General features: G+C 49.1%; 1 protein-coding gene across 1 annotated transcript in view; it reads left to right on the forward strand.

The window, feature by feature from the left end:
* LOC135551560 (platelet-derived growth factor D-like) overlaps nt 1-27,925 on the forward strand; it is an 83,335-nt gene that overhangs the window by 43,418 nt on the left and 11,992 nt on the right. Inside the window, exons 3-5 of the mRNA XM_064982768.1 lie at nt 9,716-9,905; nt 18,971-19,148; nt 27,104-27,157. Coding sequence (XP_064838840.1) covers nt 9,716-9,905; nt 18,971-19,148; nt 27,104-27,157 — 422 coding nt within the window. The remainder of the gene's footprint in view (nt 1-9,715; nt 9,906-18,970; nt 19,149-27,103; nt 27,158-27,925) is intronic.

The raw sequence follows: 27,925 nt of genomic DNA on the forward strand, positions 1-27,925 counted from the left end.
CGCGGAGACTGACTGACGGACTGACTGAAGCGGAGTCTGACTGATGGACAAACGCGGAGCCTGACTGACTGACGTAGGCAGAGTCTGACTGATGGACGGACGCAGAGACTGACTGACTGACGTGGAGACTGACTGACGTGGAGTCTGACTGACTGACTGACTGACTGACCCGGAGTCTGACTAACGGACGGACACGGAGTCTGACTGACGGCCGGGCGCGGAGTCTGACAAAGCGGACGGACACGGAGACTGACTGACTGACTGATGCGGAGTCTGACTGAAGAACGTATGGACACGGAGTCTGACTGACTGACTGACTGACGCGGAGTCTGACTGACTGACGCGGAGTCTGACTGAAGAACGGATGGACACGGAGTCTGACTGACTGACGCGAAGTCTGACTGACTGACGCGGAGTCTGACTGAAGAACGGATGGACACGGAGTCTGACTGCCTGACTGACGCGGAGTCTGACTGCCTGACTGACGCGGAGTCTGACTGACTGACTGGCGCGGATCTGACTGACTGGTGCGGAGTCTGACTGACTGACGCGGATTCTAGCTAACGTTAGCTGGCTGGGTCATTAGCTAAGATTAGCCATACTGGCTGACAGGGAGCCATACTGACTTATTGAAAGACAGACAGAAAGGCATACAGACAGCCAGCCAGAGCCAGACAGCCAGAGCCAGCCAGACAGATCCAGATGGAAAGCCATTGCCAGCGCCAGCCAGCCAGAGACAGCGCCAGCCAGCTAGAGCAAGACAGAGCCAGCCAGCCAGACAGAGACAGCCAGACAGCCAGAGCCATACTGATTGTTGGAAAGCCATGCTGATAGAGAGCCATACTGATGACATAAAGCTATACTGACTGACAGAAAGACAAACAGAAAGTCATACTGACGGACAGACAGACCCAGACAGACAGAGCCAGACAGACAGTGAGCCAGCCAGACAGACCCAGCCTTCCAAACAGAGCCAGCCAGCCAGACAGCCGGAGCTATACTGACTGATGGAAAGCCATGCTGAAAGAGAGCCATACTGACTTATTGAAAGACAGACAGAAAGTCATACTGACTGAAATACAGCCAAACAGACAGACCGAGCCAGACCGAGCCAGAGCCAGACAGACAAACTGAGCCAGACGACAGACCCGCGCCAGACAGACTGAGCCAGACAGACAGACCCGAGCCAGACAGACAGACCATGCCATACAGACATACAGAGCCAGACAGACAGCCAGACAAAGCCAGGCAGACGGACCGAGCCAGCCAGACAAATATACCAAGCCAGCCAGACAGACAGACCAAGCCAGACAGACAGACCGAGCCAGACAGACGGACCGAGCCAGCCAGACAAATATACCAAGCCAGCCAGACAGACAGACCAAGCCAGACAGACAGACCGAGCCAGACAGACAGACCGAGGCAGACAGACAGATCCAAGCCAGCCAGACAGACAGACCATGCCAGCCAGACCCATACAGAGCCAGACAGACAGTTAAATACAGAGCCCGGCAGACACGTATACAGCCAGAGCCAGTCAGCCAGAGCCAGCCAGAGTCTGCCAGCCAGAGTCAGCCAGACTTAGCCAGCCAGCTAGACAGACTTAGCCAGACAGCCAGACAGACTTAGCCAGAGTCAGCCAGACAGCCAGCCTTATTGACAGCGGGACAGCCAGAGCCAGCCAGCGAGAGAGCCAGCCAGCGAAAGAGCCAGCCAGCCAGCAAGAGAGCCAGAGCCAAAGAGAGAGCGAGAGGCAGACAGACTTAGAGCGAGAGGCAGACAGACTTAGAGCAAGAGAGAGAGAGAGACCGGGAAAGAGAGACAGGGAAAGAGAGACAGGGAAAGAGAGACAGGGAAAGAGAGACAGGGAAAGAGAGACAGGGAAAGAGAGACAGGGAAAGTGAGACAGGGAAAGAGAGACAGGGAAAGAGAGACAGGGAAAGAGAGACAGGGAAAGAGAGACCGGGAAAGAGAGACAGGGAAAGAGAGACCGGGAAAGAGAGACAGGGAAAGAGAGACAGGGAAAGAGAGACAGGGAAAGAGAGACCGGGAAAGAGAGACAGGGAAAGAGAGACCGGGAAAGAGAGACAGGGAAAGAGAGACAGGGAAAGAGAGACCGGGAAAGAGAGACAGGGAAAGAGAGACAGGGAAAGAGAGACAGGGAAAGAGAGACCGGGAAAGAGAGACAGGGAAAGAGAGACCGGGAAAGAGAGACAGGGAAAGAGAGACAGGGAAAGAGAGACTGGGAAAGAGAGACAGGGAAAGAGAGACAGGGAGACAGTCTGAGACACAGACTGACTGACTGACGGATGGAGTCATACTCGTCAATCTACAGTCAATTACACTATAATGACAAAGATTATTTTTTTGTTGAAATTTTTGCAATTAGAAAATATATACATACAATACTGAAATAACATTTGCATAAGTATTCAGACCCTTTACTCAGTACTTTGTTGAAACACCTTTGACAGCGTTTACAGCCTTGCGTCTTCTTGGGTTTGACGCTACAAGCTTGGCACAGCTGTATTTGGGGAGTTTCTCCCATTCTTCTCTGCAGATCCTTTCAAGCTCTGTCAGGTTGGATGCGGAGCGTTGCTGGTCTCTCCAGAGATGTTCAAATATGAGTTCTGCTTCACCATAGGGATTGTGCCCGGTTTCCTCCAGACATGATGCCATGCAATGTCAACTGTGGGACCTTATATAGACAGGTGTGTGTCTTTCCACATCATGTCCAATCAAATTAATTTACCACAGGTGGACTCCAGATGTTCTGAATTCGGGATGCACCAATATGACATTTTTGGCCAATCCGATATCCAACATTTTCCTTGGCAAAAAAAACGATACTGATAACTGATATTTACCATTTTAGCAGCCTTTCAAGCATTCTAGTACAGAGAAATAGTTAACACACCACCCTGAAGAAAAAGTTATTTTGTTGCCATTTACGTATGTCTCCATTACCATAAAGACATAATTAAAACCTATTGTTCGCTTACTTGCTGTGCTGGTTCGTTGTTTATTTCTTCAGTCTCAACCAGGAATTACATTAAATTTGCTTTATTGGCATGACGTAACAATGTGCATATTGCCAAAGCTTACTTTACAATTTGAAAATAATGAGAATCAAAATTGTCAACAGGATAACAACAATAACCAAGGGTCAAAATAGTCATTCATTGGACAATAACAATAAGCATACAGTAGAGTACATGTGTAGGTTGATTGGTCTGTCAGGCACTGTCCCTCAACTTATGGCAGGCAGCAATGTAGTGCGCTGCCAACCCACCAGACATGTCAAGCAGTGAAGTTTCAGCTCTGTCTGTCAGTGGTCTCTCTTCCTTGGTGCGCACTGTCACTGTGTCCATATCCATCTTTTCCAGCTATGTCTCTAACATTTCACGTAAACCCTGTTTTGCTTGTTCACAGCCTTCAGTACTTTTATAAGTTTTAACCCCACGGTCTGTGTGGGCAGTTTTGTTGAGCAGCCATGACAGAGGGGTATCAGGTCTGCTGCAGACACAGTTGATGAGCTTATTTCTCCAGTCAGTTGTTCGAATGAGGAGTGTGTTCATGTTTCCAGGTTTCAAACATGTTCTCAGATGCCATTGAAATAGCAGCAGCGGAATGACAACCAGCACATTCTTGAGCAATATGACGAAATACAGTACAAAATCCTTGTCTACGCACTTTGCTGTCAGACTCAGCATGTTCATGGGGCTGACTTGGCTTTTCTAAATGTCAGTTGTGAAGCTAATATCTGAAAAATAGCGCCTACTTTGTAGTGTGTACCGGTGCTCGACGAGTCGGCGAAAGTCAACATCATCCCACGACCGAGAACGGTTGATTGTCAACGGCAATTCAATCCATTATTTTGTCATTAATGGTATTTGCCTTTGAGTTGTCTCGCTGAAATGTTCTTACTCTTTCAAATGACTGCTGGACTTGAACTCGTTTAGTTGTTGAAAGTGTAGCGCTTAGTATTTTTCTGCTTTTCTGTGTAACACTGTATTTTTCATGGTGTCATTAAATCATCTGCCTACGTTATCTGACTCACCAGCTGGATCCGCTCATGTAGCAACATTTGAATTTCTGTTTTTTACATTGGGTAAAAGCAGAGACTCAGAGCTACAAAATGGTATATCATACACTGCATTTGAGGAAACAATGGGAAAGTAATTCTGCTTTGAAAGATATTAAACTTGTAAACTCACTTTTGAGAAAACCGTCTTTCACTGTTTTGATACTACTATTGGAGAGCCCTTTGTCTGCACCCATTCAATATTGTTCACTTCCTCTTAAGCCTTAACCCCACCCATCTCATTAAGGGTTGATCCAACCGTTCTGTACTAACTTGCCAGCTGCCTCCAGACATCTAATAGAGAGAGAACAGCTCACTGAACATTACTCGCCCTATTGCTCTAGCTGTGGTTTCTTGTTCAGAGCACACACTGGATGCTCTGGCCAATAAGTAGGGTTGTTCCGAATGCCCTGACCTCATAATTACAGTCAAGCACCCAAGCTAACTGGCAAATGTTGGCTCCCTACTTCCAGACACATAATGAGAGAACACCCCACTCTGATCATTTTACTCGCCCTAGCAGAGCTGGTTAGACAGTTTTCATGTTATCCAGAGCGTTGGTGACTGTACCTGTGCTGCTGGCAACAATTGAGTTACGCTTTGTTGCCGACGTTTACTGACAACGGACATATTCAGCGGGTGCTGAGCTTTCAAAAATGCTTCAGTTAGTCTGCGCTCTGGCACACTAAGACGAGAGTCTTTTGTTAAGAAATGTAGCTAGATAGCTAGCTAGGTAATCAATGAATCCCAACACATGACATGACGTAACATTAGTTAGTTAGCGAGCCAGCCAGCTGACGTTTGCTAGATAGTTAACAGTACACTTTAAATTGAAATGAAAATACTTTGTCCAAATTAGAGTGGAGTCTTTTGTTAAGACATGTAGCTAGCTTGCTAAACAATGGGCCATAATCACAACTGATGATGTTACTACCTTGCATGAATCTGCAGGTAGCTAACCACCAGGTTCTATCGCTATAACTAAAGCAAATGTGTCTGAGATACGAAGAATAAGATGATATACATAACATTAGCTAATGACCCAGCCAGCTAATGTTAGCTAGCTAACAGTACATTTGAAATGAAACCACTCTCTGTCAAAATAAGAAACGTGTATTATCTGAAAATCTTAGCAGTTTACATCATGGTTGGACGCGTCTCCTGTCTGATGCCATGCATGGTTGCCTGAGGTTGATGATGTAATCCAGACTGGTGTTTTCTCCATCTTCTTAGCTATCATATTAGAATTCCACTGATTTCAAAACTCAGTTCTCCAGAAAGTGGAGAGCATACACATAACGTTAGCTAGTGAGCCAGCCAGCTAGCTAACAGTACACTTTAACTTGATATTATGGTTATGCATTTTTACTACACAATAAAAAAAAAATAAAGCCACATCAACACGATTACCTAGATATACTGACCGGCTCATATAGGCAGATGCCTGCTATATGGTAGACCAATCCAAACGCATCTCTCGGCATGTCCACCCCGCTCATTCTCTCAGCCAATTATGGCTAGCAGGAAGGTTGCTCTCACTTTTTCTGTGGCTAAACCAACTAGGCTTGTAATTTCACAATTGTATTTGTATCTACAGATGTCATACAAGTTTGATATTAAGGCACATGAAAGTTCACATGTTTGAGAAGGCATTTCTGCCCAAAAATGCATTTTGATAAAAAATATTTATAATTTTTCATAAACAATATAACCCTCCCGTGAAGCCGTGACTTACGCCTAGTTTCCTGAAATGGGCCACATATCGGTATGCATGTCAGCTTTGACATTGGTTTTGCAGATCTGCGTTAAACTAGACATCTGGCCGATGCCGATGATGCCATTTTCAGATAATATCCTCCGATTCCAACATGTTTACCGATGTGTCGTGCATCCCTAGTCTGAATACTTATGCATATAAGGTATTTCTGTTTTTTGACATTTTTTATATAAATTAGCAAAAATGTCTAAACACTTTTAGCTTCTTCATTATTGGGTACTGTGTGTAGATTGAGGGAAAAAAATCATATTTAATACATTTTAGAATAAAGTTGTAACTTAACAAAATGTGCAAAAAGTCAATGGGTCTGAATACTTTCCGAATGCACTGTATATGTAAATGGTTACATTTGGGATTGAGTTGGATTGGCCACTCCATGCATCACTGCTCTCCTCCTCCTCCTCTCCCTCTGCTGTGTGTTCTATTGACGCACTTACCTCCATACACATACGCACCGTACACACACACACAGACGCACACACATCATATTCCTTGTTTCACATGACGCAATTAACATCACTATGGATACAGGTACTACCACTCGTCAGGGAGAGAGACATGACGGAGGGCCTGTGAGAGAGAAATGATGGCGGGAGGGGGAGAGAAGTGTGTTTCTACAGTTGCTAGTAATCATGTGGGGTCAAGCAGATATTCAACACCTTTCCTCATTTGAAACAACTCACTAACCCTGTGCCCCTGTATGGGTCACAATAACTACTTCCACTGAGTGAGAGCAGTAGAGAGATGGATTAATGTCCTCAGATTCAGTCACAGAGCATGAGGAGGACTATGTAATCACAGAGCATTAGGAGGACTATGTCGTCACAGCATTAGGAGGACTATGTAGCCACAGAGCACTAGGAGGATTATGTAGTCAATGAGCATTAGGACTATGTAGGACTATGCAGTCGCAGAGCATTAGGACTATGTAGTCACAGAGCATTAAGAGGAATATAATCACAGAGCATTAGGAGGACTAGGTAGTCACAGAGCATTAGGACTATGTAGTCACAGAGCTTTAAGACTATGTAGTCACAGAGCATTAGGACTATGTAGCCACAGAGCATTAAGACTATGTAGTCACAGAGCATTAGGACTATGTAGTCACAGAGCATTAAGAGGAATATAATCACAGAGCATTAGAAGGACTATGTAGTCACAGAGCATTAAGAGGAATATAATCACAGAGCATTAGTAGGACTATGTAGTCACAGAGCATTAAGAGGAAAATAATCGCAGAGCATTAGAAGGACTATGTAGTCACAGAACATTAGAACTATTTAGGACTATGTAGTCACAGAGCATTAAGAGGAAAATAATCGCAGAGCATTAGGAGGACTAGGTAGTCACAGAGCATTAGGACTATGTAGTCACAGAGCTTTAAGACTATGTAGTCACAGAGCATTAGGACTATGTAGCCACAGAGCATTAAGACTATGTAGTCACAGAGCATTAGGACTATGTAGTCACAGAGCATTAAGAGGAATATAATCACAGAGCATTAGAAGGACTATGTAGTCACAGAGCATTAAGAGGAATATAATCACAGAGCATTAGTAGGACTATGTAGTCACAGAGCATTAAGAGGAAAATAATCGCAGAGCATTAGAAGGACTATGTAGTCACAGAACATTAGAACTATTTAGGACTATGTAGTCACAGAGCATTAAGAGGAATATAATTGCAGAGCATTAGAAGGACTATGTAGTCACAGAGCATTAAGAGGAATATAATCACAGAGCATTAGAAGGACTATGTAGTCACAGAGCATTAAGAGGAATATAATCACAGAGCATTAGAAGGACTATGTCGTCACAGCATTAAGAGGACTATGTCGTCCCAGCATTAGGAGGACTATGTAGTCACAGAGCATTAGGAGGAATATAATCACAGAGCATTAGGAGGACTATGTAGTCACAGAGCATTAGGAGGAATATAATCATAGGCATTAGGACTATGTAGTCACAGAGCATTAGGAATATGTAGTCACAGAGCATTAGAACTATGTAGTCACAGTGCATTAGGAGGAATATGTAGTCACAGGGCATTAGGACTATGTAGTCACAGTGCATTAGGAGGAATATGTAGTCACAGGGCATTAGGACTATGTAGTCACAGTGCATTAGGAGGAATATGTAGTCACAGGGCATTAGGAGGAATATAATCACAGGGCATTAGGACTATGTAGTCACAGAGCATTATGAGGAATATAATCACAGGGCATTAGGAGGACTATGTAGTCACAGAGCATTAGGACTATGTAGTCACAGAGCATTAGGAATATGTAGTCACAGTGCATTAGGACTATGTAGTCACAGTGCATTAGGAGGACTATGTAGTCACAGGGCATTAGGGGGAATATAATCACAGAGCATTAGGACTATGTAGTCACAGTGCATTAGGAATATGTAGTCACAGAGAATTAGGAATATGTAGTCACAGAGAATTAGGAATATGTAGTCACAGTGCATTAGGACTATGTAGTCACAGAGAATTAGGAATATGTAGTCACAGTGCATTATGACTATGTAGTCACAGAGCATTAGGAATATGTAGGACTATAGTCACAGAGCATTAGGACTATGTAGTCACAGAGCATTAGGACTATGTAGTCACAGAGCATTAGGACTATGTAGTCACAGAGCATTAGGAATATGTAGTCACAGTGCATAAGGATGAATATGTAGTACTATAGTCACAGAGCATTAGGACTATGTAGTCACAGAGCATTAGGACTATGTAGTCACAGAGCATTAGGACTATGTAGTCACAGAGCATTAGGAATATGTAGTCACACTGCATAAGGATGAATATGTAGGACTATAGTCACAGAGCATTAGGACTATGTAGTCACAGAGCATTAGGAGGAATATAATCACAGTGCATTAGGAGGACTATGTAGTCACAGGGCATTAGGACTATGTAGTCACAGAGCATTAGGAGGACTATGTAGTCACAGAGCATTAGGAAGAATATGTAGTCACAGAGCATTAGGACTATGTAGTCACAGAGCATTAGGACTATGTAGTCACAGAGCATTAGGACTATGTAGTCACAGAGCATTAGGACTATGTAGTCACAGTGCATTAGGAGGAAAATGTAGTCACAGAGCATTAGGAGGAAAATGTAGTCACAGAGCATTAGGAGGAAAATGTAGTCACAGAGCATTAGGACTATTTAGGAATATAAACTGTATTTTTTGAACAGCTTAATTTACTGTTATGCTTTGTCTGTCTCTCTGTCGCTCTCTGGCTCTGTCCCTGTCTCTCTGTCTCTCTGTCTCTCTCTCTTTCTCTCTCTGTCTTTCTCTCTTTCTCTCTCTCTCTGTGTCTCGCTCTCTCTCTTTCTCTCTTCACGCTCGCTCTCTCTTCTTGCTCTCTCTCTCTTCTCGCTCTCTCTCTGTCTCGCTCTCTTGCTCTGTCTTGCTCTCTGTCTCGCTCTCTATCTCGCTCTCTGTCGGCCTCGCTCTCTCTCGGTCTCGCTCTCTCGGTCTCTCTCTGTCTCGGTCTGTCTCTCTCGGTGTCTCTGTCTCTCTCTCTGTGTCTCTGTCTCTCTGTCGGTCTCTGTCTCTCTGTCGTTCTTTCTCTCGCTTGGTCTCTGTCAGTCTCTCTCTCGGTCTCTGTCTCTCTCTCTGTCTCGGTCTCTCAGTCTCGGTCTCTCTCTCGGTCTCTCTCGGTTTCGGTCTCTGTTTCTCTTGGTCTCGGTCTCTGTTTTTCTCTGTTTCTCTCTCGGTCTCTCTCTGCTCACTCTCGCTCTCTCTCTCTGACTCTTTAACACTGTGTATGAAATCCCAGAGAGTAAACTCACTAACCTATACCAGTTATAACTGCTAACAGACAGCAATCACCTTACAGACTTGTACCGGAAAGAAGAGGTCGTCACGGTAACGGCAACGGGAGGAGTCATCCAGAGCCCCCGCTTTCCTAACGCCTACCCCAGGAACCTGCAGTTGTCATGGAAACTACTGTCGCCCCACAACACCCGCATCACCCTGGAGTTTGACTCCCACTTTGCACTGGAGGAACCAGAGAACGAAGTCTGCAGGTGAGAGAGGGAGGAGAGGATAGAGAGGTGAAAGATTGAAGTGCCAGGGAGAGAGAAAGTTGGCTGAGTTTGTAACAGATGAAAAGGGAGATTTGAGTGAAGAGAGTAGGCTGGAAGAGAGTAGGCTGTCATCCCTCTGATAAGGGTATCAACATCTACAGAGAATAAAGAGGAGGGAAAGAGAGAGAGGGAGGGAGGGATGGATGAAGGTTGCCGTCTTTGCAGTAATGAAGAATATGTCCTTGAGGGTGAGAAGAGAGAATAGGCTTTTAATCCCCAAACCAAAGGCATTTGTCTTTGTAAGCACTTTAGACAAGAGAGCGGGGAGAGGAACAGAAAGCGAGAGGGGAGAGGAACAGGAGGGGAGAGGCACAGAAAGCGAAAGGGGAGAGGAACAGGAGGGAAGAGGAATAGAAAGCTAGAGGGTAGAGGAACAGTAAGCGAGAGGGGAGAGGAACAGAAAGCGAAACAGAAAGCAAGAGGGGAGAGGAACAGAAAGCGAGAGTGGAGAGGAACAGGAGGGGAGAGGAACAGAAAGCGAGAGGGGAGAGGAACAGAAAGCGAGAGGGGAGAGGAACAGAAAGCGAGAGGGGAGACGAACAGGAGGGGAGAGGAATAGAACGCGAGAGGGGAGAGGTACAGGAGGGGAGAGGAACAGAAAGCGAGAGGGGAGAGGAACAGAAAGCGAGAGGGGAGAGGAACAGAAAGCGAGAGGAGAGAGGAACAGGAGGGGAAAGGAACAGAAAGCAAGAGGGGAGAGGTACAGGAGGGGAGAGGAACAGAAAGCGAGAGGGGAGAGGAACAGGAGGGGAGAGGAACAGAACGCGAGAGAGGAGAGGAACAGGAGGGGAGAGGAACAGAAAGCGAGGGGAGAGGCACAGAAAGCAAGAGGGGAGAGGAACAGAAAGCGAGAGGGGAGAGGAACAGGAGGGGAGAGGAACAGAAAGTGAGAGGGGAGAGGAACAGGAGGGGAGAGGAACAGAAAGCGAGAGGAGAGAGGAACAGGAGGGGCGAGGAACAGAAAACAAGAGGGGAAAGGAACAGGATGGGGGAGGAACAGAAAGCCAGAGGGGAGAGGAACAGGAGGCGAGAGCAACAGAAAGCGAGAGGAGAGAGGAACAGGAGGGGAGAGGAACAGAAAGCGAGAGGGGAGAGAAACATGAAGGGAGAGGAACAGAAAGAGAGAGGGGAGAGGAACAGAAAGTGAGAGGGGAGAGAAACAGGAGGGTAGAGGGACAGGAGGGAAGAGGAACAGTAAGCGAGAGGGGAGAGGACCAGGAGGGGAGAGGCACAGAAATCGAGAGGGGAGAGGAACAGGAGGGGAGAGGAACAGAAAGCGAGAGGGGAAAGGAACAGGATGGGGGATGAACAGAAAGCGAGAGGGGAGAGGAACAGGAGGGGAGAGGAACAGAAAGCGAGGGGAGAGAGGAACAGGAGGGGAGAGGAACAGAAAGCGAGAGGGGATAGGAAGAGAAAGCGAGAGGGGAGAGGGACAGAAAGCGAGAGGGGAGAGGAACAGAAAGTGAGAGGGGAGAGGAACAGAAACCGAGAGGGGAGAGGAACAGGAGGGGAGAGGAACAGAAAGCGAGAGGGGAGAGGGACAGGAGGGGGGAGGAACAGAAAGCAAGAGGAGAGAGGAACAGGAGGGGCGAGGAACAGAAAGCGAGAGGGGAAAGGAACAGGATGGGGGAGGAACAGAAAGCGAGAGGGGAGAGGAACAGGAGGCGAGGGGAACAGAAAGCGAGAGGAGAGAGGAACAGGAGGGGAGAGGAACAGGAAGGGGGAGGAACAGAAAGAGAGAGGGATAGAGGAACAGAAAGTGAGAGGGGAGAGGAACAGGAGGGGGGAGGAACAGAAAGCGAGAGGGGAGAGGCATAGGAGGGGAGAGGCACAGAAAGCGAGAGGGGAGAGGAACAGGAGGGGAGAGGAACAGAAAGCGAGAGGGGAAAGGGACAGGATGGGGGAGGAACAGAAAGCGAGAGGGGGGAGGAACAGAAAGCGAGAGGGGAGAGGAACAGGAGGGGAGAGGAACAGAAAGCGAGGGGAGAGAGGAACAGGAGGGGAAAGGAACAGAAAGCGAGAGGGGAGAAGAACAGGAGGCGGGAGGAACAGAATGCGAGAGGGGAGAGGAACAGAAAGCGAGAGGGGAGAGGGACAGAAAGCGAGAGGGTAGAGGAACAGAAAGCGAGAGGAGAGAGGAACAGGAGGGGCGAGGAACAGAAAGCGAGAGGGGAAAGGAACAGGATGGGGGAGGAACAGAAAGCGAGAGGGGAGAGGAACAGGAGGCGAGAGGAACAGAAAGCGAGAGGAGAGAGGAACAGGAGGGGAGAGGAACAGGAAGGGGGAGGAACAGAAAGAGAGAGGGGAGAGGAACAGAAAGTGAGAGGGGAGAGGAACAGGAGGGGAGAGGAACAGAAAGTGAGAGGGGAGAGGAACAGGAGGGGAGAGGAACAGAAAGCGAGAGGGGAGAGGAACAGAAAGCGAGAGGAGAGAGGAACAGGAGGGGAAAGGAACAGAAAGCAAGAGGGGAGAGGTACAGGAGGGGAGAGGAACAGAAAGCGAGAGGGGAGAGGAACAGGAGGGGAGAGGAACAGAACGCGAGAGAGGAGAGGAACAGGAGGGGAGAGGAACAGAAAGCGAGGGGAGAGGCACAGAAAGCAAGAGGGGAGAGGAACAGAAAGCGAGAGGGGAGAGGAACAGGAGGGGAGAGGAACAGAAAGTGAGAGGGGAGAGGAACAGGAGGGGAGAGGAACAGAAAGCGAGAGGAGAGAGGAACAGGAGGGGCGAGGAACAGAAAACAAGAGGGGAAAGGAACAGGATGGGGGAGGAACAGAAAGCCAGAGGGGAGAGGAACAGGAGGCGAGAGCAACAGAAAGCGAGAGGAGAGAGGAACAGGAGGGGAGAGGAACAGAAAGCGAGAGGGGAGAGAAACATGAAGGGAGAGGAACAGAAAGAGAGAGGGGAGAGGAACAGAAAGTGAGAGGGGAGAGAAACAGGAGGGTAGAGGGACAGGAGGGAAGAGGAACAGTAAGCGAGAGGGGAGAGGAACAGGAGGGGAGAGGCACAGAAATCGAGAGGGGAGAGGAACAGGAGGGGAGAGGAACAGAAAGCGAGAGGGGAAAGGAACAGGATGGGGGATGAACAGAAAGCGAGAGGGGAGAGGAACAGGAGGGGAGAGGAACAGAAAGCGAGGGAGAGAGGAACAGGAGGGAGAGGAACAGAAAGCGAGAGGGGATAGGAACAGAAAGCGAGAGGGGAGAGGGACAGAAAGCGAGAGGGGAGAGGAACAGAAAGTGAGAGGGGAGAGGCACAGAAACTGAGAGGGGAGAGGAACAGGAGGGGAGAGGAACAGAAAGCGAGAGGGGAGAGGGACAGGAGGGGGAGGAACAGAAAGCAAGAGGAGAGAGGAACAGGAGGGGCGAGGAACAGAAAGCGAGAGGGGAAAGGAACAGGATGTGGGAGGAACAGAAAGCGAGAGGGGAGAGGAACAGGAGGCGAGGGGAACAGAAAGCGAGAGGAGAGAGGAACAGGAGGGGAGAGGAACAGGAAGGGGGAGGAACAGAAAGAGAGAGGGATAGAGGAACAGAAAGTGAGAGGGGAGAGGAACAGGAGGGGGGAGGAACAGAAAGCGAGAGGGGAGAGGCATAGGAGGGGAGAGGCACAGAAAGCGAGAGGGGAGAGGAACAGGAGGGGAGAGGAACAGAAAGCGAGAGGGGAAAGGAACAGGATGGGGGAGGAACAGAAAGCGAGAGGGGGGAGGAACAGAAAGCGAGAGGGGAGAGGAACAGGAGGGGAGAGGAACAGAAAGCGAGAGGGGAGAGGAACAGGAGGGGAGAGGAACAGAAAGCGAGAGGGGAGAAGAACAGGAGGGGGGAGGAACAGAAAGCGAGAGGGGAGAGGAACAGAAAGCGAGAGGGGAGAGGGACAGAAAGCGAGAGGGGAGAGGAACAGAAAGCGAGAGGAGAGAGGAACAGGAGGGGCGAGGGACAGAAAGCGAGAGGGGAAAGGAACAGGATGGGGGAGGAACAGAAAGCGAGAGGGGAGAGGAACAGGAGGCGAGAGGAACAGAAAGCGAGAGGAGAGAGGAACAGGAGGGGAGAGGAACAGGAAGGGGGAGGAACAGAAAGAGAGAGGGGAGAGGAACAGAAAGTGAGAGGGGAGAGGAACAGGAGGGGAGAGGAACAGAAAGTGAGAGGGGAGAGGAATAGGAGGGGAGAGGCACAGAAAGCGAGAGGGGAAAGGAACAGGATGGGGGAGGAACAGAAAGCCAGAGGGGAGAGGAACAGGAGGCGAGAGCAACAGAAAGCGAGGGGAGAGAGGAACAGGAGGGGAGAGGAACAGAAAGCGAGAGGGGAGAGGAACAGAAAGTGAGAGGGGAGAGGAACAGGATGGGGGAGGAACAGAAAGCCAGAGGGGAGAGGAACAGGAGGCGAGAGCAACAGAAAGCGAGGGGAGAGAGGAACAGGAAGGGGGAGGAACAGAAAGAGAGAGGGGAGAGGAACAGAAAGTGAGAGGGGAGAGGAACAGGAGGGGAGAGGAACAGAAAGCGAGAGGGGAAAGGAACAGGATAGGGGAGGAACAGAAAGCGAGAGGGGGAGGAACAGAAAGCGAGAGGGGAGAGGAACTGGAAGGGGGAGGAACAGAAAGAGAGAGGGGAGAGGAACAGGAGGGGAGAGGAACAGAAAGTGAGAGGGGAGAGGAACAGGAGGGGAGAGGAACAGAAAGCGAGAGGAGAGAGGAACAGGAGGGGCGAGGAACAGAAAACGAGAGGGGAAAGGAACAGGATGGGGGAGGAACAGAAAGCCAGAGGGGAGAGGAACAGGAGGCGAGAGCAACAGAAAGCGAGGGGAGAGAGGAACAGGAGGGGAGAGGAACAGAAAGCGAGAGGGGAGAGGAACATGAAGGGGGAGGGGAGAGGAACAGGAGGGGAGAGGAACAGAAAGCGAGGGGAGAGAGGAACAGGAGGGGAGAGGAACAGAAAGCGAGAGGGGAGAAGAACAGGAGGGGGGAGGAACAGAAAGCGAGAGGGGAGAGGAACAGAAAGCGAGAGGGGAGAGGGACAGAAAGCGAGAGGGGAGAGGAACAGAAAGCGAGAGGAGAGAGGAACAGGAGGGGCGAGGAACAGAAACCAAGAGGGGAAAGGAACAGGATGGGGGAGGAACAGAAAGCGAGAGGGGAGAGGAACAGGAGGCGAGAGGAACAGAAAGCGAGAGGAGAGAGGAACAGGAGGGGAGAGGAACAGGAAGGGGGAGGAACAGAAAGAGAGAGGGGAGAGGAACAGAAAGTGAGAGGGGAGAGGAACAGGAGGGGAGAGGAACAGAAAGTGAGAGGGGAGAGGAATAGGAGGGGAGAGGCACAGAAAGCGAGAGGGGAGAGGAACAGGAGGGGAGAGGAACAGAAAGCGAGAGGGGAAAGGAACAGGATAGGGGAGGAACAGAAAGCGAGAGGGGGGAGGAACAGAAAGCGAGAGGGGAGAGGAACAGGAAGGGGGAGGAACAGAAAGAGAGAGGGGAGAGGAACAGGAGGGGAGAGGAACAGAAAGCGAGAGGGGAGAAGAACAGGAGGGGGGAGGAACAGAAAGCGAGAGGGGAGAGGAACAGAAAGCGAGAGGGGAGAGGGACAGAAAGCGAGAGGGGAGAGGAACAGAAAGCGAGAGGGGAGAGGAACAGAAACCGAGAGGGGAGAGGAACAGGAGGGGAGAGGAACAGAAAACGAGAGGGGAGAGGAACAGAAAACGAGAGGGGAGAGGAACAGAAAGCGAGAGGGGAGAGGAACAGGAGGGGAGAGGAACAGAAAGCGAGAGGGGAGAGGGACAGGAGGGGGGAGGAACAGAAAGCGAGAGGGGAGAGGAACAGGAGGGGAGAGGAACAGAAAGCGAGTGGGGAGAGGAACAGGAGGGGGAGGAACAGAAAGCGAGAGGAGAGAGGAACAGGAGGGGAGAGGAACAGAAAGCGAGAGGGGAGAGGAACAGGAGGGGAGAGGAACAGAAACCGAGAAGGGAGAGAAACAGGAGGGGAGAGGAACAGAAAGCAAGAGGGGAGAGGAACAGGTAGGGGAGAGGAACAGAAAGTGAGAGGGGAAAGGAACAGGAGGGGAGAGGAACAGAAAGCGAGAGGGGAGAGGGACAGCAGGGGAGAGGAACAGAAAGCGAGAAGGGAGAGGAACAGGAGGGGAGAGAAACAGAAAGCGAGAGGGGAGAGGAACAGGAGGGGAGAGGAACAGAAAGCGAGAGGGGAGAGGAACAGGAGGGGAGAGGAACAGAAACCGAGAAGGGAGAGGAACAGGAGGGGAGAGGAACAGAAAGCGAGAGGGGGAGGAACAGAAAGCGAGAGGGGAGAGGAACTGGAAGGGGGAGGAACAGAAAGAGAGAGGGGAGAGGAACAGGAGGGGAGAGGAACAGAAAGTGAGAGGGGAGAGGAACAGGAGGGGAGAGGAACAGAAAGCGAGAGGAGAGAGGAACAGGAGGGGCGAGGAACAGAAAACGAGAGGGGAAAGGAACAGGATGGGGGAGGAACAGAAAGCCAGAGGGGAGAGGAACAGGAGGCGAGAGCAACAGAAAGCGAGGGGAGAGAGGAACAGGAGGGAGAGGAACAGAAAGCGAGAGGGGAGAGGAACATGAAGGGGGAGGGGAGAGGAACAGGAGGGGAGAGGAACAGAAAGCGAGGGAGAGAGGAACAGGAGGGGAGAGGAACAGAAAGCGAGAGGGGAGAAGAACAGGAGGGGGGAGGAACAGAAAGCGAGAGGGGAGAGGAACAGAAAGCGAGAGGGGAGAGGGACAGAAAGCGAGAGGGGAGAGGAACAGAAAGCGAGAGGAGAGAGGAACAGGAGGGGCGAGGAACAGAAACCAAGAGTGGAAAGGAACAGGATGGGGGAGGAACAGAAAGCGAGAGGGGAGAGGAACAGGAGGCGAGAGGAACAGAAAGCGAGAGGAGAGAGGAACAGGAGTGGAGAGGAACAGGAAGGGGGAGGAACAGAAAGAGAGAGGGAGAGGAACAGAAAGTGAGAGGGGAGAGGAACAGGAGGGGAGAGGAACAGAAAGTGAGAGGGGAGAGGAATAGGAGGGGAGAGGCACAGAAAGCGAGAGGGGAGAGGAACAGGAGGGAGAGGAACAGAAAGCGAGAGGGGAAAGGAACAGGAACTGGGGGAGGAACAGAAAGCGAGAGGGGGAGGAACAGAAAGCGAGAGGGGAGAGGAACAGGAAGGGGGAGGAACAGAAAGAGAGAGGGGAGAGGAACAGGAGGGGAGAGGAACAGAAAGCGAGAGGGGAGAAGAACAGGAGGGGGGAGGAACAGAAAGCGAGAGGGGAGAGGAACAGAAAGCGAGAGGGGAGAGGGACAGAAAGCGAGAGGGGAGAGGAACAGAAAGCGAGAGGGGAGAGGAACAGAAACCGAGAGGGGAGAGGAACAGGAGGGGAGAGGAACAGAAAACGAGAGGGGAGAGGAACAGAAAACGAGAGGGGAGAGGAACAGAAAGCGAGAGGGGAGAGGAACAGGAGGGGAGAGGAACAGAAAGCGAGAGGGGAGAGGGACAGGAGGGGGAGGAACAGAAAGCGAGAGGGGAGAGGAACAGGAGGGGAGAGGAACAGAAAGCGAGTGGGGAGAGGAACAGGAGGGGAGGAACAGAAAGCGAGAGGAGAGAGGAACAGGAGGGGAGAGGAACAGAAAGCGAGAGGGGAGAGGAACAGGAGGGGAGAGGAACAGAAACCGAGAAGGGAGAGAAACAGGAGGGGAGAGGAACAGAAAGCAAGAGGGGAGAGGAACAGGAGGGGAGAGGAACAGAAAGTGAGAGGGGAAAGGAACAGGAGGGGAGAGGAACAGAAAGCGAGAGGGGAGAGGGACAGCAGGGGAGAGGAACAGAAAGCGAGAAGGGAGAGGAACAGGAGGGGAGAGAAACAGAAAGCGAGAGGGGAGAGGAACAGGAGGGGAGAGGAACAGAAAGCGAGAGGGGAGAGGAACAGGAGGGGAGAGGAACAGAAACCGAGAAGGGAGAGGAACAGGAGGGGAGAGGAACAGAAAGCGAGAGGGGAGCGGAACAGGAGGGGAGAGGAACAGAAAGTGAGAGGGGAGAGGGACAGAAAGCGAGAGGGGAGAGGAACAGAAAGCGAGAGGGGAGAGGAACAGAAAGCGAGAGGGGAGAGGGACAGAAAGCGAGAGGGGAGAGGAACAGAAAGCGAGAGGGGAGAGGAACAGAAACCGAGAGGGGAGAGGAACAGGAGGGGAGAGGAACAGAAAACGAGAGGGGAGAGGAACAGAAAACGAGAGGGGAGAGGAACAGAAAGCGAGAGGGGAGAGGAACAGGAGGGGAGAGGAACAGAAAGCGAGAGGGGAGAGGGACAGGAGGGGGAGGAACAGAAAGCGAGAGGGGAGAGGAACAGGAGGGGAGAGGAACAGAAAGCGAGTGGGGAGAGGAACAGGAGGGGGAGGAACAGAAAGCGAGAGGAGAGAGGAACAGGAGGGGAGAGGAACAGAAAGCGAGAGGGGAGAGGAACAGGAGGGGAGAGGAACAGAAACCGAGAAGGGAGAGAAACAGGAGGGGAGAGGAACAGAAAGCAAGAGGGGAGAGGAACAGGAGGGGAGAGGAACAGAAAATGAGAGGTGAAAGGAACAGGAGGGGAGAGGAACAGAAAGCGAGGGGGAGAGGGACAGCAGGGGAGAGGAACAGAAAGCGAGAAGGGAGAGGAACAGGAGGGGAGAGAAACAGAAAGCGAGAGGGGAGAGGAACAGGAGGGGAGAGGAACAGAAAGCGAGAGGGGAGAGGAACAGGAGGGGAGAGGAACAGAAACCGAGAAGGGAGAGGAACAGGAGGGGAGAGGAACAGAAAGCGAGAGGGGAGCGGAACAGGAGGGGAGAGGAACAGAAAGTGAGAGGGGAGAAATGAGGAAAGATATAAAGAGGGGGAGGGAGGTGACTGGTGATTGGCTCGCCAACAATTATACCTTTTCTAATGAACATTGATTATTCATTGATTGATCCATTGATATATTATATCCATTGATTGATCCGTTCTTATATTAAATCCATTGATTGAAAAGCTAGTGAGCCCCTCTTCTCCCCCTTCCCTTGCAGATATGACTTTGTGGAGGTGGAGGACATCTCAGAGACCAGTACTATTGTCTGGGGGAGATGGTGTGGTCAGAGAGCCCCCCCTCGTCTTACCTCCAAAACCAACACCCTCAAAGTCTCCTTCAAGTCAGATGACTACTTCGTGGCAAAGCCTGGCTTCAAACTCCACTTCTCTCTACAGGTGATTGAACATCGGGATGTGACTGCATCTCATTCCACAAAGGTGTTGAAACGTAAAGACCCAAAGCTGGTGTTATAACGGCCAATGAATCTCTTTTGTCATCCTTATGACAGTCTAATGTGGTCTGTATGATAGAGGGTTCAAGTACGATGCTACCAAAATCCTTCCTGAGGTAACTAGCTGTGGGAATTAGATGACTAAACCCATTAACGTCTGTTTCCTTTGTAAGATGTCTAACTTAACAAATGAGGAGGGGGAGGGAGGGATCTAGTAGACGGATGGATGGAGGGAGGCTGAGTATGTACTCTTTGTAAAGCCCAATCTGGATCAGAAGATTAGCTACGTCAGTAGTTGAATAGCGGAGGAAGATTTAGATGTGTAGATGTTCCCTTGGCTTTCAGACATTACATTACTGAAGAGAGGAAGAGGTTTTTTATTTTGCCCTCTAAAGCATTTGACTTTAAACACACATTATCCCATACCCCTCTGCACTCCTCTCCATTCTAAAATATTATGCAAATCTCTTTCCCCTCTCTCTCTCTCCCATCTCACCTCTCTCTCCTCTCTCTCTCCCCTCTCCACTCTCTCTCCTCTCTCTCTCCCCTCTCCACTCTCTCTCCTCTCTCTCTCCCCTCTCCCCTCTCTCTCCTCTCTCTCTCTTCTCACTTCTCTCTCCTCTCTGTCTCCCCTCTCACCTCTCTCTCCTCTCTCCTCTCTATCTCTCCTCCCCCTCATCTCTCTCACCTCTCTCCTCTCTATCTCTCCTCCCCCTCATCTCTCTCCCCTCACTTCTCTCTATCTCTCCTCCCCCTCATCTCTCTCCCCTCTCTCTCTCCCCTCTCTTCTCCTCTCTATCTCTCCTCCCCCTCATCTCTCTCCCCTCTCTCTCTCCCCTCTCTCCCCTCTCTCCTCTCTATCTCTCCTCCCTCTCATCTATCTCCCCTCTCTCCTCCCTCTCTCTCCCCTCTCTCTCCGCTCTCTCCTCTCTATCTCTCCTCCCTCTCATATCTCCCCTTTCTCCTCTCTATCTCTCCTCCCCCTCATCTCTCTCCGCTCTCTCCTCTCTATCTCCCCTCCCCCTCAACTCTCTCCCCTCTCTCTCTCCCCTCTCTCTCCCCTCTCTCCTCTATCTCTCCTCCCCCTCATCTCTCTCCCCTCTCTCCTCTCTATCTCTCCTCACCCTCATCTCTCTCACGTCTCTCCTCTCTCTCTCCTCCCCCTCATCTCTCTCCCCTCTCTTCTCTATCTCTCCTCCCCCTCATCTCTCTCCCCTCTCTATCTCCCCTCTTTCTCCCCTCTCTCCTCTCTATCTTTCCTCCCCCTCATCTCTCTCCCCTCTCTCTCCCCTCTCTCCTCTCTGTCTCTCCTCCCCCTCATCTCTCTCCCCTATCCCCTCTCTCCTCTCTGTCTCTCCTCCCCCTCATCTCTGTCCTCTCTCTCCCCCCTTATCTCTCTCCCCTCTCTCCTCTCTATCCCTCCTCCCCCTCATCTCTCTCCCCTCTCTATCTCTCCTCCCCCTCATCTCTCCTCTCTATCTCTCCTCCCCCTCATCTCTCTCCTCTCTATCTCTCCTCCCCCTCATATCTCTCCTCTCTATCACTCCTCCCCCTCATCTCTCTCCTCTCTATCTCTCCTCCACCTCATCTCTCTCCTCTCTATCTCTCCTCTCTATCTCTCCTCACCCTCATCTCTCTCCTCTCTATCTCTCCTCCCTCTCATCACTCTCCTCTCTATCTCTCCTCCACCTCATCTCTCTCCTCTCTATCTCTCCTCTCTATCTCTCCTCCCCCTCATCTCTCTCCTCTCTATCTCTCCTCCACCTCATCTCTCTCCTCTCTATCTCTCCTCTCTATCTCTCCTCCCCCTCATCTCTCTCCTCTCTATCTCTCCTCCCTCTCATCTCTCTCCTCTCTATCTCTCCTCCCTCTCATCTCTCTCCTCTCTATCTCTCCTCCCCCTCATCTCTCTCCTCTCTATCTCTCCTCCACCTCATCTCTCTCCTCTCTATCTCTCCTCCACCTCATCTCTCTCCTCTCTATCTCTCCTCTCTATCTCTCCTCCCCCTCATCTCTCTCCTCTCTATCTCTCCTCCCCCTCATCTCTCTCCTCTCTATCTCTCCTCCCCCTCATCTCTCTCCTCTCTATCTCTCCTCCCTCTCATCTCTCTCCTCACTATCTCTCCTCCCCCTCATCTCTCTCCTCCCCCTCATCTCTCTCCTCTCTATCACTCCTCCCCTCATCTCTCTCCTCTCTATCTCTCCTCCCCCTCATCTCTCTCCCCCTCATCTCTCTCCTCTCTATCTCTCCTCCCCCTCATCTCTCTCCTCTCTATCTCTCCTCCCCCTCATCTCTTTCCTCTCTATCTCTCTCCCCCTCATCTCTCTCCTCTCTATCTCTCCTCCACCTCATCTCTCTCCCGTCTCTTACGCCTGGAGAGGTCAGCATATGTCCGTTATTATTCCTTCTCCACAGCGCCTCAGGTTCTCCTTTTGTTCTTTGTTATTCCTTTGTCCTTGTGTGTAGCTGCCTGCTTTGTGTCCTCGGCACAGTGGCACCCTGTGCGTGGGGGCGGGTGTGCGTTTGAGAAACCAACACGCTTTCCCAGACAGGGGAGCTGCCATTAGATTGGCCTCCCAGTACCCACACACTTTCCCAGACAGGGAAGCTGCCATTAGATTGGCCTCCCAGTACCCACACACTTTCCCAGACAGGGAAGCTGCCATTAGATTGGCCTCCCAGTACCCACACACTTTCCCAGACAGGGAAGCTGCCATTAGATTGGCCTCCCAGTACCCACACACTTTCCCAGACAGGGAAGCTGCCATTAGATTGGCCTCCCAGTACCCACACACTTTCCCAGACAGGGAAGCTGCCATTAGATTGGCCTCCCAGTACCCACACACTTTCCCAGACAGGGAAGCTGCCATTAGATTGGCCTCCCAGTACCCACACACTTTCCCAGACAGGGAAGCTGCCATTAGATTGGCCTCCCAGTGCCCACACACTTTCCCAGACAGGGAAGCTGCCATTAGATTGGCCTCCCAGTACCCACACACTTTCCCCTCCACCACCTCTTGGGCTGTGAGAGTCTTCATTTAACAGCTCTAATTTGTTCTGCCATGCTGTATAGATAAGGTGGAGGAGGGAGAGAGAGAGAAAGGTAGAGAACAGGTGTCTCAGATCCTATCATGCTGACAGCCAATAACTCCTACAAAACAAAAAGAGAGGGAGTGTGAGGAGAGAGAGAGCGAAGAGGGAGTGTTACGAGAGAGAGAGAGAGTCTAGTTCCTACAAATCAGTAATTTGTCATCACAACCACAAAACACAACCACAGTACAACCATTACACAACCACAATACAACCATTACTCATCCACAAACACAAAACAACATAACCACAATGCAACCATAACCAGAAAACAACCATAACAAAACCACAATACATCTTCTGCTTTAACCCAAAACCTCAGTTCAGAATGTATTCAGACCCGTGGAATTTTTCCACATTTTGTTGTTACAACCTAATTATAAATTATAAATAAATACATACATCTTCATCAATCTACACACAATACCCCATAATGACAAAGCCAAAATGTTTGCAAACGTATTAAATATTAAAAAACCATACCTGATTTCCATAATTATTCAGACCCTTTGTATGACACGCTATGACACAATGTAGCTCAGGTGCATCCTGTTTCCATTGATCATCCATGAATTAAATTCATTGAACATGATTTAGAAAGGCACACACATGTCTATATAAGGTCCCACAGTTGACAGTGTATGCCAGAGCAAAAATCAAGCCATGAGGTTGAAGGAAATGTTCGTAGAACTCTGAGACAGGATTATGTAGAGGCACAGATCTGGAGAAGGGTACCAAAAATGTATGCATCATTGAAGGTCCCCAAGAACACAGTGGCCCCATTTATTCTTACATGGAAGAAGTTTGGAACCACCAAGACTCTTCTTAGAGCTGGCCACCCGTCCAAACTGAGCAATCGGGGGAGAAGCACATTGGTCAGGGAGGTGACCAAGACCCGATGGTGACTCTGACAGAGCTCCAGAGTTCCTCTGTGGAGATAGGAGATCCAGAAGGACAACCATCTCTGCTGCACTTCACCAATCAGGTCTTTATGGCAGAGTGGCCAGATGGAAGCCACTCTTCAGTAAAAGGCACATGACAGCCCGCTTGGAGTTTGCCAAAATACACCTAAAGGACTCTGACCATGAGAAATAAGATTCTCTGGTCTGATGAAACCAAGATGGAACTGTTTGTCCTGAATGCCAAGCGTCACGTCTGGAGGAAACCTGACACCACCCCTACGGTGAAGCATGGTGGTGGCAGCATCATGTCTGGAGGAAACCTGACACCACCCCTACGGTGAAGCATGGTGGTGGCAGCATCACGTCTGGAGGAAACCTGACACCATCCCTACGGTGAAGCATGGTGGTGGCAGCATCATGTCTGGAGGAAACCTGACACCATCCCTACGGTGAAGCATGGTGGTGGCAGCATCATGTCTGGAGGAAACCTGTCACCATCCCTACGGTGAAGCATGGTGGTGGCAGCATCATGCTGTGGGGATGTTTTTCAGCGGCAGGGACTGGAAGACTAGTCAGAATTGAGGAAAAGATGATTGGAGCAAAGTACAGAGAGATCCTTGATGAAAACCTGCTCCAAAGCTTTCCGGACCTCCGACTGGGGTGAAAGTTCACCTTCCACCAGGACAACAACCCTAAGCACACAGCCAAGACAATGCAGGAGTGGATTCGGGACAAGTCTCTGAATGTTCTAGAGTGGCCCAGCCAGAGCCCGGACTTGAACCCGATCTAACATCTCTGGAGAGACCTGAAAATAGCTGTGCAGGGACGCTCCCCATCTAACCTGACAGAGCTTGAGTGGATCTGCAGAGAAGAATGGAAGAAACTCCTCAAATACAGGTGTGCCAAGCTTGTAGCGTCATACCCAAGACTCGAGGCTTTAATCGCTGTCAAAGGTGCTTCAACAAAGTACTGAGTAAAGGGTCTGAATACTTATGTAAATGTAATATTTCAAATATAATGGGACTAAGGCACTGCATCTCAGTGCTAGAGGTGTTACTACAGACACCCTGGTTCGATTCCAGGCTGTCTCACAACCGGCCGTGATTTGGAGTCTCATACGTTTGTGCGCAATTGGCCCAGCATTGTCTGGGTTTGGCTGGTGTAGGCAGTCATTGTAAAATAATACTTTTTCTCTTAACTGGCTTGTTTAGATAAAACAACTGTGGAGTTCCTCAGAACATCAGATCCATCCAGGCAGGAATATGATCCAGGAACGCTACTCTGTTCCCAGACACTCCCAGATGTTGACAGGCTCTGCAGCTGTTATGGGACCCATTGAGGTTTTCCCATAAATACATACATAAATGGATATTCCCAAACACCAACACTGTCTGTGCCAAAGCGATACCATTAATCTCCTCCAGAAAGAACATGTCTGAGAGGAGGTATTACAGACACATTATTAGGTGCAGGGAAACACAAGTCAATTATGGCAATACACATTTTTATTGCAATATCTGTTAATTTTCGTTTCACCCTGAAAGCACTGCTCCCCAAACCCTTCTTACCCTGTGACCATCTGAAAACGTTTCTACCCAGGAGGACCTAGTCTAGTCTGTCACGACCCTCCAGCTACCAGACGTGGTTTCATGTCCCTGTTGACCTACTCTCTAAAGGCACTGTAAACTGTTCTTCCTATGAAAGGTCCCAGGTGCGTGTGTGTGGCCTTAGCCCAGCTGTCCCTGCATTCCCCTCTGAAGCACAGGACTGTGGGACAGTTTACTGAATCTGACTGCTTATTGCCTAATAAGGTCAGATGCTGACAGAGATACACATCTGGGGCTGCTGCAGGGGCCACACACACACACACACACACACACACACACACACACACACACACACACACACACACACACACACACACACACACACACACACACACACACACACACCCCAGCTGTGTATGAAGTCAGAGGTTCCTATCAAAGCACAGTGTGTATTTGTGGGTTGCACATGAGAAACAGATGCTATAAAATGAAAGATTAGTAACTAAACTTTTTAAGTCATCTCTGATTTCATATGACACACCCACACATACATTCGAAAGCTCAGACATAATATAGACACACACACACAGCATGCACAAATACAGTATAACACACACACACATTTGCAGACTCATACATAACATGAACACACACACAGAGTACACACCGTTTTTTAAGTGGGTTCAGACTGCATGTTATGCAGATGTATAGTTGTTCCCTCAGGTTCACTATGAACTGCAGAGTGTGTTTTTAGGAGAGCCATTACCCATTACATAGAATATAATATCAACCAGAGGCAGTTGCACATCTGCAAGGGGTGTGTTCACAAGTCACTTTTCACAACCAGTGAGTGTGTTGTCTCTCCTCTCCTCGACATAGAGCACCTCATCTCTCTGTGTCTGATGAAGGGGTCTGTGAGGAGGACAGACCCCAGATTCACAAAACCTTCTTAAGAACACATTTCTTCATAACTGTTACTCTGTTCTTCACTATAGACTTATGAATAAAGTTAAGTTGTTATTCCTCAAATTTTTGGGAAATGTTCTTGCGTTATTTCTTATGTTTCTCCTTAAGCAAACTGTTAAGAAGGAATTACATTCTTGAAAAATAATCTTTTGGATTTGTTCTTGCAAATGTTCTTAATTCCAAGATGGCTAAACCCTTGTCTTAAACTCAGGGCAGTGAGAGAAAAAGCTCATGAAAGCATTTGAACATGTTTAATTCACTCACAAACTTCATATGCAAGTTTCAGTATTGATTATTTTAAACCCAATAACTTGTTTTTATATCCGTAATCTCAGTAGGAAATATGCTAAAAATGATTTACATTGCTAAATAGGTCGCTAGCTAAATTAGTTCCTAGCAACAAACATCTCAAGAAGATTCGTAAGAAGATATTTGAGAAGTTCGTAAGAAAATCATTCAATCTTAAGATATTGTTGAGGAATTGCTCTTACGAACAATCTTATGTATTTCGTTTTTTTTCCTAAGATCAGACCCCTTTTCTTCAATTTTCGCCTAAAAGGACAAACCCAAATCTAACTGCCTGTAGCTCAGGACCTGAAGCAAGGATATGCATATTCATGATACCATTTGAAAGAAAATACGTTTGTGGAATGTCGGTGAATATAACACATACGATCTGGTAAAAGATAATAATGAAATGCAAGCAAAAGGCCACAATATATTATTCCAGTTTAGGTGCAATTTAGATTCCGGCCTCTAGATGGCAGAAGTGTATGTGCAACGTTTTAGGCTGATCCAATGAACCATTGCATTTCTGTTCAAAATGTTGTATCAAGTCTGCCCAAATGTGCCTAATTGGTTCATTGATACATTTTCAAGTTCATTGCTGTGCACTCTCCTCAAACAATAACATGGCATTAGTTCACTATAATAGCTACTGTAAATTGGACAGTGCAGTTAGATTCATAATAATTTAAGCATTCTGCCCATATCAGATATGTCTATGTCTTGGGAAATGTTCTTGTTACTTCCAACCTCATGCTAATAACATTAGCACACTTTAGCTCAACTGTCCCATGTGGGGGGTCACAGATCCAGTAGTTAAGTTGTTGCGGATGAAGTGTTGTGTGAATCTGGGCCCTGGAGAGGTACACTGCCCAATCATTAGGGACTGTCTGTGAACATATCTCAGCAGCTTTGTAGCAAACTCCCATTAGCACAATGTTAGACAGATGAATGCTAATCCAACACAGACAGACACATCCTGACCAGCTCCCGATACCATCACCTGGAATTCAACCAGGGATTATCCTGATGTTCTGACAGGAGTTATGTAAATGCGCCAGAATAACCCAAATACCACTCCTTCATTCTCTCTCCTTCCTTCCTCCAGGATGATTCTCTTCCTGCAGCGTCAAAGACTAACTGGGAGACTGTGACCCTGATGGTGAGTTGGACATGCAAGCATGCTCAACACAAACACACACACCTACCTGTGTTGGCCCCTAACCCTCCTGATCAGCAGCAGGAGAAACTCCTGGTCCCAGCCTGGAGACAGTTAGAGGGCTCTAGTGCCCAGTCATTCGGCTGATTTTAAAGATCAAGGTTGTCCCCTGACCTTTGTAAAGCTTTCACAAGCACAGTCAGAGTGTAACAACGTTCTTCGTTTGTCGAAAGAGAGTCGGACCGAAATGCAGCGTGTTTGTTACTCATGTTTATTAGTGAAAACAAATAACGAAACTATACATGAAATAACGAATAAATACAAAACAACAAAACGGAACGTGAAACCTATTACAGCCTGACTGGTGAAACTAACACAGAGACAGGAACAATCACCCACGAAATACAAAGCGAAAACCAGGCTACCTAAATACGGTTCCCAATCAGAGACAACGAGAATCACCTGACTCTGATTGAGAACCGCCTCAGGCAGCCAAACCTATGGAACACACACCCCTAATCAGCTACAATCCCAATAACTAAAAAAACCCACTAAATACAACAAACAATAAAACCATGTCACACCCTGGCCTGACCAACTAATTAACTAAAACACAAAATACTAAGACCAAGGCATGACACAGAGGGCAGCTCAGATACTGGTGCTGAGCATTCCGTAGACTCACACACACACAGACACACTAGAATGCTCTCAAAGACTAAAGAAGACCTTGTGTCCCTGCTCAGAACTTTTGACCCCCCCCTCCTTCTC

This window comes from Oncorhynchus masou, chromosome 13 (assembly GCF_036934945.1).
Source record: "Oncorhynchus masou masou isolate Uvic2021 chromosome 13, UVic_Omas_1.1, whole genome shotgun sequence".
Taxonomy (NCBI): domain Eukaryota; kingdom Metazoa; phylum Chordata; class Actinopteri; order Salmoniformes; family Salmonidae; genus Oncorhynchus; species Oncorhynchus masou.